Genomic DNA, 12,707 nt, shown 5'->3' with positions numbered 1-12,707 from the left:
TACCAAGCGACCGCTGGATGACCAATAGCGAAATTAGTAGGCTAGGTGCCCCTCAGGGCGGTCAAATCAGCCGCAGGCTGGCCGATCACCTGGCCCATGCCTAGTAAATTTCAGCTACTAGGCTTAACCCGACCGGCATCCCTGGCCTTTCGGTCTATGTGCCGAGTCCCTTCTTTTATCGCACCACGAACGCCTTCAAACTTGTCATGGACCTAACTCAATCTTCAGGCTCCGGGGTAAACTCCGACTCAGCAAGAATTTGAAACACAAACTCAACAGGCCGGATGGCTAGGTTCAGATCATGTCCGGTTAATTCAGTTAAATAAACAGTGAAAACGGTTTTCCTCCTGTTCCAACCAACCCTGTCCCGCTCATTTTTGTCCTGATGATCTTCATGGACGATACTAGGCAAGCGTTCTGCGGCTAGATTGCATGGCTTGTCCTCTCCAGGAGCTTCAGTCCAAGCCCCCCCTCAACGATCAGATCCATCCAGTGGTCCAAGCACTCATGCGAAACCACTACTTGCTAACAAAATCACAGAAAATTTTCTCCATCGACAATATGGGCGAATGCAGGAGATTTTGATTGGAAATGGAGTAAATCTGCAATGCAATTTATGCAATGGATTTCGCCAAAGCTCAGCTCATTATGCATTAGGAATTCAAGTTGAATGACTTCATCAAAAGTTATCTCAGGTGTCAGGAAATTGAAGTTCAGCAGAACTCAAAAGTATGGTAACCAGAAGTGTAATTTCTTTCCGGATTGCATCTTAAGCATGTGAAACACTCACTCTGCAGAGCGTATAAGAAAGCATGTAACACGAACAGAAGAATTTTGCAAATGTGAAAGCGCCAGCCCATATTCCTATTAACATACCAAAGTCCCTGATTGCATTTCTCAATCCGATATCAAAATCCTATTAGGACAGTCTGCACTGTCATCGTATTCTATTTTACACAGAATTTCCAGGCGTCACAGCATAAGTGGCTCATCGTGGAATACGATATCGGTCAACAAATATAACAAGATTCTTAAAATGTCCTAGAATAGCACTAAATGAAGTTCACATATTCTGACTCTGGTGGGTGTCTGGAGACCGTACGATTGACCAACTTCTCAGCAAAATGAGCTTCTCAAAATGGATCAGGTGCTTGCGGACACGGTACACATGGAAAGTATATAAAGATGCCGATAATGTAGTAAACAGGAATGATAACAAAATCAACTTCCAGAAATCCTGATGCAGTAGCCACAAATCAATATTCAGTTAGATTGTAAATAAAAAGTTTGACCAACTTTAGATAATTAGCACACATTATATAAGCAACATATTATCCATACTGCCATAGGAAGTAGAAGCAATGGTGATCACCTGTGGATTTGAGATGATTATTACCATACCATAAGCCATCATATACAAGGTGGACTGAAGTGAACTTTGAGCACCTCCAACAACGCAACGATCAGATTCTGGAACCTTATCCTACCAAAAAGGAGAAATGGACCAGAACAGAAAGTGATATTTCAGGTATGAGAATCTGTGAACCACTGCAAGAAACTATTTTTGTGTAGAACGGCATCAAAGTATCCCACCAAAAGTTAAAGCTAGTAAATGTGAATGAAACCATTTGAAGAACGCACAGGGAGCTGAAGAATGAGGAAGAAGATGAACAAGGAACAAACTCATAAGACGATATACTAAATGGCGAGTGAAGATAACAAATTATGGGTTTGATACCAGTTAAAAGGATCCAAGCCAAAAGCTTAAACAAGTAGGTGAAACAGATCAAGCTAAACCTCAACCACAGATACATCAAGAATGCTTGTGAGATGTCTAGGCAATGAGCGACTGGTGCTATTCTTTTGAGTTATAATTGAAACGGAAGTAGATAACCTGCATCTGTTGAATGATGGCTAAATCAACATCCACAATCCCAGTCGAGATGCCGCCACTCCACCCATCAGCATATAGCAGCTATTATGCTGTTTCGGACCCATATTGACCCAACACATAGAAGCAGGAAAGTCCACTGCAATAGTTTCTCATAATGCAGAGTTCAGTTGTTTTTCACTAATCAGTACACCCAAAAAAGTCCCATACAAGTTGGTACTCAAAAAATATACCTGGGACCAGCTGGACCAGAGCCCAGTTCGGAGCGTGGAAATATGAGAATGTAAGGCTGGATAAACCAGAGTGGCAGCAACGCCGACTGCTGCGCTTATTCCGCATGCTATTCCGATGACAAATGCAGGTATACCTTCCCACTCTAATTTAGCCGTCATCAAACTTCCGAAGCTGTAAATCCATACGACAATCCTCAAATTGTCAATGCATTCGAATCAGAGCAAGAAAGACTCGAGGCTGCCAAAATTTTGCACAGTTCCCGATGATGCAGCAGTGCAATAGTAACTGTCTAGCAGATAATACCAGAAACAACATAACAATTAAGATGACCTTAGTTTTTGATGCATATGTAAGTTTCCACCTAATAACATATCAAGAACTTCAACTGATCACCCCGTTTTTTACCCTTGTAGAGGAAAGCGAAACATCAATAGTAGTAGATTATAGGTAAGTCCTGTAAACTAATATGAAAGAAATGAACTTTGAGGGTCCATCAGTTTCCAGTGTGTTACCTGAGAACTGTAAAATACAACAAAGCTAGCGCAATTCCAGGAAGCACAACTTGCTCAAAGTACACTCTCCAAGCAGTTACTAGGGGCAGATTTGCAATTTCCTCACCAATACTTCTCTTTCGGCTTTTTTCTGCATTTGCTGGATGATCATCATCTGGAACAGACAAGCTCTCTGTCAGTTGAGCAGGAAAAGGTTTCTGGGTTCTTTGTCGGTTTCACTCAGCTAGAGCAGGAATCCCCTGATATACTGACATGAAAAACCAGTACTCCAGCCAAACACTGATGGTGCTCAAAACTGCCAAAGTCTGATACAACAGGGGCAAACAACTTGCAGATCAGATCAATCAGTCTTATAACTGAATTCATCCGAGTAAGGAGTGTAGGGGCTTGGCCTTCCGACATCACCACCACCCTGCATTTAGAGGCACATTAAAAGCAAATTTGAAAAGGAAAAAAAAAAGAAGAGAGAGAGAACAGTATGCCTATGGGATGCTGGTATTCAAGCTCAATACTATTACCATTCTCTTTCAATCAAGATTGTTCCAGCAAGAGTGGAAAGCACGCCAACAGCTCCAGAAACATTGGTCAAAGGGACGAGCAAGACAAAAGCTTGAACACTCGTGGACTTCAAATCTGGGTAGGCCAGCAAACCGAGAACCGTTCCTCCTGCAACTATGAATGAAAAGTTCTGTGTCACAAGCCAAAGCTGGAGAACCTGCAACAAATATTTGCCCCTCCTTGAATGTAAAATCGCACAGTTATCATATTAAAATAAACTGGTATACTGTAAAATTCGGAGCTAAAGTCCCGTTCAATGTTTTCTTAGGTGCTGTAGTACATGAAGAATTGTAAGTCCATCAGACCTTGACATAACTCAGTCTATCCACCCACTTCCTGATTATCGGGCCGAACAAGGCAGTGGAGGCATTTTCCACCACTCCATGGACAGCGGCCAACAGTAAAGAGTCTGGCCAAATGTTGATCATGTATAAGGCCACAGAGAAATCCCACATCCTGCAAGACAAGCAGGCATGAAAGATACTTCATTTCCAAATGGAGAGGGTATCAAGAGAGAAGATAATCTGAGAATAAAGCCGTTAGTCTATTGAGAATTGCCACACTTATATGGTCAATTCAAGTTAAAAGAATGACATGAAATTTAATTGGCCATGGGACCAATTTTCCTAATGAATGGCATAAGACAGTTTTCACTGTTCGTTGATGAACTGGGGAAAATTGATGTTTCCACTAGCAATCATGTACCAGTTATGAATCGATGTATAACAGAAAACAAGAGATGTTATCCTGTAACGCGAGTACTACTGAAAGGAAGCTAGGATGTTCTCTTCATCATTCTTCCTATCACTGTTTACCAGGTAAGTTCAGGATTTGTACCAAGCATTGGTAATTTTTCGTTGGAACAAGAGTTATACATCCCATCAACACTTACTACAACTAGGACAACAAACTTGTGTATTTTCCCACTAAACAGGGAGTAACCTCTCGTTTGGCGACTAGAAAGCATTTCTTTGGTTGAAGTGATTAGGTACATAGTCTAAACAGCAAAACCTTCAATTGAATCCAAAAACTTTGATGTTCCAGTGACATATTATATCAGGCACGGACGAGAAGGTTGGATATGTGAAGACACCAATTGGGACAATTTGAAATGATGGAAAGGTTTTGTTATATTCAAAATAGGAATGATACAGAGAATATGCAAACACGCTTGTATAAAAGACTGAGAAGAGCAAATCATCATGTCCTGAGGAGAGCATACTCAGAACAGCAACAGAACTTTTAGGAGAGTTGAACCAAAGTAAATAGCACAGAACCTGGCACCCCATCTGGCCAGGAAGTGGCCCGAGTACAAATATTTGGTGAGCTGCAATGGGAAAGAAGGCTGTGGAGAAGACGTTTCATGGTCGAGGAGTGGCTCCCTCATCATCTCTATGGTAGGTTAAGTGAATTCTTGAATCTTAGCAAGCAATCCTCTGCTTCTTCTTCGTTGTTGCAATGAAATCAGAACTGAAGCGTAGCTGAAGCTTGATCTTTTTCACAGGCGCATGAATATGATGATAACTAGACCCGTTAAATAAGTGGGTTAGGTTGGGTTTGGGTCGGGTCGAAAATGGGTCAACCCATATTTGACCAATTTAACCATTTTTTACTCATATTCATGTAGTGTAAATCAAGTGGACGGTCAGTGGAATGGAACTCGAGATGCTCTCGTTTCCTCTCTACCACATGGTAGCGTCTTCTCTACCCTAGGGTAGTTTTGCCTCAAAATCCCGCATAAACCCTAATCCATTTCAAACCAAACCTCAGATATCCTCCCATCAGATGTTTTCACACAGATCAATCCTTCCCATTCCCACACCCAGCCATTTTCTCACTAAACAAGCCTTCCACAAACCCTAAATGACCGAAATCAATCCCCGGAATCATAGCTTCATCTTGGGCCTTTCTCGATCATCCTCTTCCTCTCGGAGAAGCTGTCAAGATGGATCCTCTGTGTTGCTGTTTCAGATGTTGTGATTCTCGAAAATTTGTTGCTGAAAGGTATGTCTAGAGCTCCCTTCATCTGAAAGATACACCAAATGGGTATTCCAAGCAGCATGATGTCAGCCTATCTCCTCCCCCAAAATCTCCTCTAGTTTGTTGCCCGAGTATATCCCGGAGGGGTTTGTATTTCAATTCTTCCCTTGTGGGCTCAGTAGATGTTGTGTGACTAGAATGGAAAGTCAGAGTCAAGATGATAGAAGGTTAGCAGCTCTTTGTAAAAGCTTGGGTAATCTATGGTCAGAGGAGGACGTGATTCATGTTGAAGAAAATATTCCTGAAGATAGACAAGCAGAATGCAGACTAACTCTATTTGGGAAACTCTATTCCAGACCAAACGTAAATTTCCAAGCGTTTTTAAATACAATGAAAAATGCATGGAAGATTGATGCTGTAAATTGTACCCAACTAGAACCTGGTCTATTTTCCTTCTCTTTTAAATCAGAGGCTGAAAAACAGAGAATACTGGATTCAGGGCCATGGTCATTCTCAAGCAATCTCCTAGTGTTAAAACAATGCGAACCCGGACACGCCGGATATGTGTTATGATTATACTTACTGTCCATTTTGGGTGCAGTTGTATGGACTACCTTTTGGGAGAGTTACAAAGGACATAGTAAATGACATAGCATCTAAACTCGGGGAGGTTATTGAAGTCAAATTGGAAGCAAAGGGGAACGACAACTGTAAAGCAGGCAAAGTTAGAGTAGTTTGAACCTAGCTAATCCTGTAAAGCAGGCAAAGTTAGAGTAGTCTGAACCTAGCTAATCCTCTCAAGACGGGCCTTGTGATTAACCTAAGATCGAGAAATCTCTGGATATAATTTAAATATGAACGGCTCCCACATTACTGCTACTCTTGTGGAAAAATAGGGCACTATGCAACAGACTACAAAGAAATTCCATATGAGAAGTCAGGGCTAGAGGAAGACTTACCAGGAAAATTTGGAAATTGGCTCTCGTGCGGAAGTGTAAGTACTTAGCCCTTATGGGAAAGTATTCTATGGTAAGCATTGTGACACTGCACCAGCATCAGAAAAAGGCCAGGGAAATCCTAATCTTGCTGCAAACGGAGAAAATAAGAAAATGAAAGCTATAGTTGGGAATCTAAATCAAACAGGGGAAGGACAACAACCCACTATAGAAAATGCTGATAAGGAGGGTGAGAATTCCTCCCCTGAAACCACGTTTATACCAGCATCTATGTTGGTAGACGACAAAGGTACTCATAAAAGAGGAAGTAGTTGCTTGGATAATGAATCTACCCTGATTTTATACAAAGAACAGATGAAAGAAGCAGAAGCTGAAATGCTGGAAATTCAAGAATCAGTCCCTAATCTAGTGAGGTGTAAAGCAAAGAGTACCAAACTTATATCAACAAAGAAAGGCAAAATATTATGTCCTTACGGAGCAAATTCTTCCAAATCAGCCTCTCTTGACATATCACAGCTAGTGGATAATCCTATCACTCTGGAGGAGAAGGAAACGACATGGGCTTTGGTGGCTAGCCCTAATAAAGTAAACCACTAATTTTCTAAGTTGGAACTGTCAGGAGTTGGGCTCACCCCTGACGATTCAAGCCCTGCGAGTCTAAGTGACTAAGGAGAAGCCCAGTTTAGTTTTTTTAATGGAAACAAAAAATAAAGAGCAAAAGGTGTTAAATCGCAAGCGAAGACTTAAATTCCATAACAGTTACCTGGTAAACCCGATAGGAATTGGCGGGGATATGGCCATCTTCTGGAATGATCAAGTAGATATATCGGTGGAAGTAGCTACAAACCATTTCATTCATCTTCTTTGCCACTTGCAGGAAAACAGACAGTTAATGCATATTACTCTTCTGCATGCACCAACTGAATTTAAAGACAGAGTGTTATTATGGGAAGAAATACAAAAAGTCAGTGCTGCCACTACACTACCATGGTTATGTATGGGGGATTTTAATGAAGTTTTATACCCTTGGGAGAAAGTAGGGAAGAAGAAAGCTGAACACTACAGGCTCACATCATTTAGAGACTTCCTGCATGCTTGTTCTCTCATGGATTTGGAATCAAAGGGATGTGCTTTCACTTGGAATAATCGAAGAGAAGGGGAGGAATTAGTGAAAAAGAGGTTGGATAGGGTGTTATGTACAATGGAGTGGAGAGTTGAATATCCAAATGTTGAAGTGGTAGCCATGCTAGCTATCGGATCAGACCATAGCCCCCTGCTTTTGTCAGTCTTCCCAAGAAGGAATAGCCCCCTGCTTTTGTCAGTCTTCCTAAGAAGAAAAAATAGGAAAAAAGAATTCCGATATGAGGCCTTTTGGGATGAAGATGAGGAATGTGAGCAAATAGTAAAAAGAGCTTGGTGTAATTCAGCTTCTCCTGGAGCAGACTTAGTTGTGAAACTCAAACTAATGTCAAATCAACTAGCTGAATGGAGCAAAAATCGTTTCCCTAATGCACAAAAAAGAGTAGAGAGGCTGAGAAATGAACTCCAGTATTTACAAAATAGGTCCGATTTATATGAGGACAGCCAGAGAGTCAAACAGCTGAAAAAAGAGATAGAAACTTTATGGAGACAGGAGGAAATGTACTAGGGTATGCGATCAAGGGTGAATTGGCTGAAATGGGGCATAGGAACATGAAATTTTCATGCAACAACCATTCAAAGGAGGACTCGTAACTGAATTTCTATGCTTAAAGATGCAGCTAGAACTTGGGTCAAAGATGAAAATACTCTCAAGAATATGATAGGTGAGTTTTTTACTAATCTTTATACCACAGTGGGACCTAGAAACTTCCAGCCTGTTCTAAACAATATACCTATCTTGGTTGACACTGCTATGAATAACAAACTATCAGGACCTGTCACCATGAAGGAAATTACATTAGCTACTTATCAACTAGGGGCTTCTAAAGCTCCTGGACCGGATGGAATTAATGGGATATTCTTCCAAAATCACTGGTGGGTTATCAACCAAGACTTTTTCACAGAGATACAGCAATTCTTTGAGACTGGAATACTTAACCCTGATCTAAACAAAACCGCTATCGTCCTCATCCCCAAAATACCTAACCCTGAAAAGCTGGAACAATTTCGCCTAATCAGTCTTTGCAACTTTGCATACAAAATCATTTCTCATCACAAACAGGCTCAAACCGTTGCTTCCAGATCTAATAACAGCATAACAAAGTGCCTTTGTAGAGGGTAGGCAAATTCAAGACAACATTCTGATTGTGCAGTAAGTTCTACACAAAGTAAGAACCAGAGAAAGGAAGAAGCGGTTCCAAGCTTTGCATATGATCGAATAGAATGAGACTTTCTTAAAGAATGCCTTACAAAGATGGGTTTTTGTGGGAAATGGGTACAGTGGATCATGCAGTGTGTGTCTACGGTCTCCTTCAACATAAGATTCAATGGAGATCCTACACCATATTTCAAGCCAACCCGAGGAATTCGCCAAGGGGATCCGCTTTTCCCCCAATCTCTGTATTATAATGGCTAATGTCCTATCTTATATGATGAAAGAAGCTATAACAGTCGGGTCTCTCAAGGGGATAAAGTTAAATAGAAATTGCCCTACACTTTCCCATCTACTATTTGCGGATGATTCTATATTCTTCCTTAATGGAACGGTCCTAGAATGTCAAAATCTGGCATCTATCTTACATCAATACTGTTATGCTTTGGGACAGGCCATAAACTTAAACAAATTAGGCATCTATTTCAGCAAAGGCTGTCCGGACAGCTTAAAAAGAAAATGGCAGCAGAGTTGAGAGTTTCGGAGATTCTTAAAACAGGAAAATACCTAGGATTTCCGTCGGATTTGGGGTGCTACCAAGAAGGACATGTTTGCATGGATTGTTGCAAAGGTCAACATGAAATTGGAGAGTTGGAAAGAAAACCTGTTATCAAAAGCAAGAAAATAAATACTTATTAAATCTGTGGTGCAGACGATTCCTCAATATGTGATGTCAGTGTTTAAAATCCCAGTCTCCATTTGCAAAGCTATAGAAAAACAAATAGCTAATTTATGGTGGAGGAATAGCAATAAATTAGTTGGATTACACTGGAAAATATGGGAAATTTTAAAGGTTCAGAAGGAAGAAGGGGGACTTGGCTTTAAGGACCTTATTGCGTTCAATCAAGCGATGTTAGGTAAACAAGCATGGCGAATGTCTCAACATCCAGAAACTCTTTGGAGCAGAATTATGAAGGGGTTATACTACCCTAATTGCGAGTTTTGGTAAGCAGTGAAATGATCAAATCCTTCATGGGGATGGCAAAGTCTATTAACAGGGAGAGATGTTATTGCCCCACAACTTAGGTGGGTGGTAGGAAACGAAAAAAGAATCTCCATTAGAGAAGACAAATGGCTTAAAAACGGACCTATAGGTGGCACAACAACCAAGAATGAGCCACGCAAAGTGGCTGAGTTAATAGATATGGAAACGGCGCAATGGAATGAAAACCTGCTAAGGGCTATGTTTGATGAGCAGTTAGTAACTGAGATCAAAAGCATACCTATAGGTCTCCCCTCTACAGAAGATAAGCTAGTTTGGACGGGTAATAAGTTGGGAAATTACATAGTGAGAAGTGGTTACCATAGTCACCGGAGTACTAAAGTCAATCCACACTCATTCTCTCGAACCACATCTTACCAACCAAAACTAGAATTGTGGAAGCTTATCTGGAAGTTGGTAATTACACCCAAGATTAAATTCTTCCTATGGAATGCATGTCAAAATGCACTGCCAACCATGGAAAATTTGTTCAAGAGGAAAGTAGTACCTGCCCTAAATTGCCCGATTTGCAAACTTGAACCAGAAACGGTAGAGCACACCCTGTTACTTTGTCCATGGACTTCTCTGACCTGGAACGCATATTCCTTACAAGGACAAATAACAAGAGTAGGGTTAACCCGTTTTGATGAATGACTACTTAAAGTTAGAGAAGGTCCATGGAGCATACCAACATTTGCCCAGCTCGCATCGGTCCTGTGGTGGATTTGGAAGGACAGAAACCATTTTATATTTCGGCAAAACCCCATGAACCTGCTTAGTACCTTGTTCAACGCTTCAACATCACATGACAGTTTTGCGAATTGGAATGTAAAGCAGGCGAAACATCAGAAACAGGGTACCTCAACTCAAAAGTGGCAACCCCCAAACCCTGGTACCATCCTCATCAATATTGACGCCTCCTTTGTGACTGAAACTTCTCAAGGTGGGGGCTATGAGAATACAGACAAATCCCCATTAGATCTCCCAGGAGAACCCTTCCAACAGCAACTCGATGAACCCCCAAACCCCTCCACTATACCAGAACTGAACTTAAGTAAATCAATAGCTGAGCTGGTCTGGAGAAACATTGATTCACTTGCAATAGCTGCCCAGAGTTGCCAACGGGGACCCAACACATCCATTCCAAGGCACGCTCATCCTGAAGCCGAACAAAACAGAGGATCTAAACAAAACCACTACCCTATCTCCTCAGAAGATGACTCATCTGAAACAAATGAACACCTAAATTTCGAGGTAAATAGTAAAGAAAGGCTCGGTTTTGTTGGTGAACTTACTGTTGAGCATTGGACGAGACCGGAATCCCCCTTGATAGAAGACTGCTCCCAGCCAGGAAACTACCCCATCTTTGAGGATGACAGAACAGCAGCCCCAAGCATCGTGAATCATACCCACGATGAAGCCCCGAGACGTAATGATGCCAATTTCCAGAATCTAGCCTGTCCAGCCGACGATTCTCACAATGAGTCCTCCATATCCAACTTGCAGATTCCTCTTTGTGGGTCCATTGCCAGATCTTATACGGCACACCCAAAAAGGGGAGCTGTTGCTTGCATATGCCGAGATTCCATGGGAAGAGTACTGGATGGCTTCACCAAATCAGTGGACACCAATTCGGTGGAACAAGTGGAGGCCGTGGCTCTTGTAGAAACCCTAAACTTCCTCCTTCTCACGTTTCCCTCGAACAGAACTCAACTCAAACTCCAAGTACTCTCTGACTGCTGGGAGCTCGTGCAATCCATCGAAAAGCCAGAGGAAAGTGGCTAGAAAACACGACCACTGGTGGACCGGGCCAGAGCGAAGATGAAAGAATTACCGGGCCTAACACTGGCCCATTGTAGAAGAGAAGCCAACAAAGCAGCAGACTGGCTTGCTAAGGCACACCGTTTAAAGCTTCTTCCTACTAATTGGGTATCACACCCCCCTTTTGCTCTGTTAGATTTACTTTGCGCAGATGCTCTTGATGTAACTTCCAAGATTTCGACTATGTAATATGTTAGTCATATTTTCAACCAAAAAAAAAAAAAAATCAAGTGACCCATACCCGATTCAACCCGTATTGCTAAAACCTATTAATATTCTAAGAAAACCTACTTCTATTATATGCTAATTAGATTAAAACTTCAAATTAAATTAAAAATAGTAAATAAAATAAAAAAAAAGTAAAAAAAAAAAAACCTATAAATTTAAATATTTATTAAAAAATTAGACTATGCACATGCTTCTCTTATTTGAAGTGAACATACCATTGAATAACTAAAAACTGTAACATGAAATTTTTTTAACTAAACCTAAAAAAGCTCATTTTTATGATTTTTTTTTATAAAAAAAGTATTGTTAAAACATTTTATAATACAAATTTTTAACAATTTTTTAAAATAAAATTTAATGAAAATTTTTATAATTCTTTTTATAATATTTTTTTAAATCAAATTTTTATTTTTTTTAAATATAAAATTTTAAATATTTTTTTCTTTTTCTCTTTTCTTTTTTCTTCTTCTTCTTCTTGGCCTTCGTCCGACCCTTCGTTCGCGGGCGAGGCCCCACCCGACACCAATGAGGTCGAGGCCCGCCGTCTTTGGTGAGCTCGGTCTCGTCGGAGTCATTAACGACGAGCCTCACTAGTTGTCGGCAACCTACCCGGTGAGCTCGAGCTTCACTTGGCCTGTCGTCGGCCGGCAACTAAGGAAGGAAGAAAAAGAGAAAAAAGAAAAAAAAAAAAATTGAAATATGAAAAATAATTATAATTTCAATTTTTTAGAAAAAAACATTTTTATAAATTTAAAAAAAAATGCCATGGGTTTAAATGGGTTTCCTAATAACCCATTTAGACCAATTTCTTTTTGTTTTACTTTCTTAGACATTTCTTACCCATATTTAACTTTCATTTAGCCAATTTATGACCCATTTAACTAAAAAAAAAACTAAAAAACTAAAAAACTAAAAATGGGTCATAATATGGGTTTATGACCCATTTTGCCAACTCTAATGATAACAGGTGTAGGTGTCTCTCCAAGCCTTTACAACCAATGGAGGTAAGACAAAACCCTAGAAAAGTCAATTAAAGAGTTGGTTTTTTGAAAGGGTCATTTAGGTTACATCCATGGATGGATGTAATTGTAAGAACTAAGATTGTGTTTAGTCATTTGAATTTCATTTGTAGATAGGATATGATTGAATAAGATAAAATATGAAATTTAAAACTTTTACTATATCATCTCTA

At 40.3% G+C, this 12,707-nt stretch overlaps 1 protein-coding gene and 1 pseudogene across 2 annotated transcripts; both read right to left on the bottom strand.

The window, feature by feature from the left end:
* Positions 1 to 860: 860 nt before the first annotated feature.
* Positions 861 to 4,585, bottom strand: LOC104453302 (annotated as a pseudogene).
* A 104-nt stretch (positions 4,586 to 4,689) lies between these two features.
* Positions 4,690 to 11,197, bottom strand: LOC104452658. 2 transcript variants are annotated; one of them, XR_005550607.1, is made up of 8 exons: positions 10,762 to 11,197; positions 10,327 to 10,625; positions 10,155 to 10,248; positions 9,975 to 10,071; positions 8,992 to 9,088; positions 6,895 to 7,001; positions 6,135 to 6,261; positions 4,690 to 5,368 (listed from the first exon to the last, which is right to left on the bottom strand). XR_005550607.1 is itself a non-coding variant. In XM_039311644.1 (4 exons), the coding sequence occupies exons 1-4, from the start codon at positions 10,208 to 10,210 to the stop codon at positions 6,856 to 6,858; spliced, it is 396 nt and encodes a 131-aa protein (XP_039167578.1). In that variant the 5' UTR covers positions 10,211 to 10,311; the 3' UTR covers positions 6,813 to 6,855. The 2 variants fall into 2 exon arrangements, 1 of the variants encoding a protein (XP_039167578.1); XM_039311644.1 differs by lacking the exons at positions 4,690 to 5,368; positions 6,135 to 6,261; positions 10,327 to 10,625; positions 10,762 to 11,197 and having other exon boundaries at positions 6,813 to 7,001; positions 10,155 to 10,311.
* Between the last annotated feature and the right edge of the window lie 1,510 nt (positions 11,198 to 12,707).

Source organism: Eucalyptus grandis, chromosome 1, assembly GCF_016545825.1.
Source record: "Eucalyptus grandis isolate ANBG69807.140 chromosome 1, ASM1654582v1, whole genome shotgun sequence".
NCBI classification, from domain to species: Eukaryota; Viridiplantae; Streptophyta; class Magnoliopsida; order Myrtales; family Myrtaceae; genus Eucalyptus; species Eucalyptus grandis.
The sequence above is the reverse complement of the archived record's forward strand: the minus strand, read 5'-3'. Positions and strand labels throughout refer to the sequence as shown.

What these genes read in the sequence shown, in the direction of transcription:
- LOC104452658 (XM_039311644.1), bottom strand. Translation starts at nt 10,210, where the DNA reads ATGGTTTCTGTCCTTCCAAATCCACCACAGGACCGATGCGAGCTGGGC. An exon ending in TGCGAGCTGGGCAAATGTTG is followed by an intron (nt 10,072 to 10,154) that starts GTATGCTCCATG and finishes TGTCCTTGTAAG; the next exon opens with GAATATGCGTTCCAGGTCAG. An exon ending in AATCGGGCAATTTAGGGCAG is followed by an intron (nt 9,089 to 9,974) that starts GTACTACTTTCC and finishes TTTTGATAACAG; the next exon opens with GTTTTCTTTCCAACTCTCCA.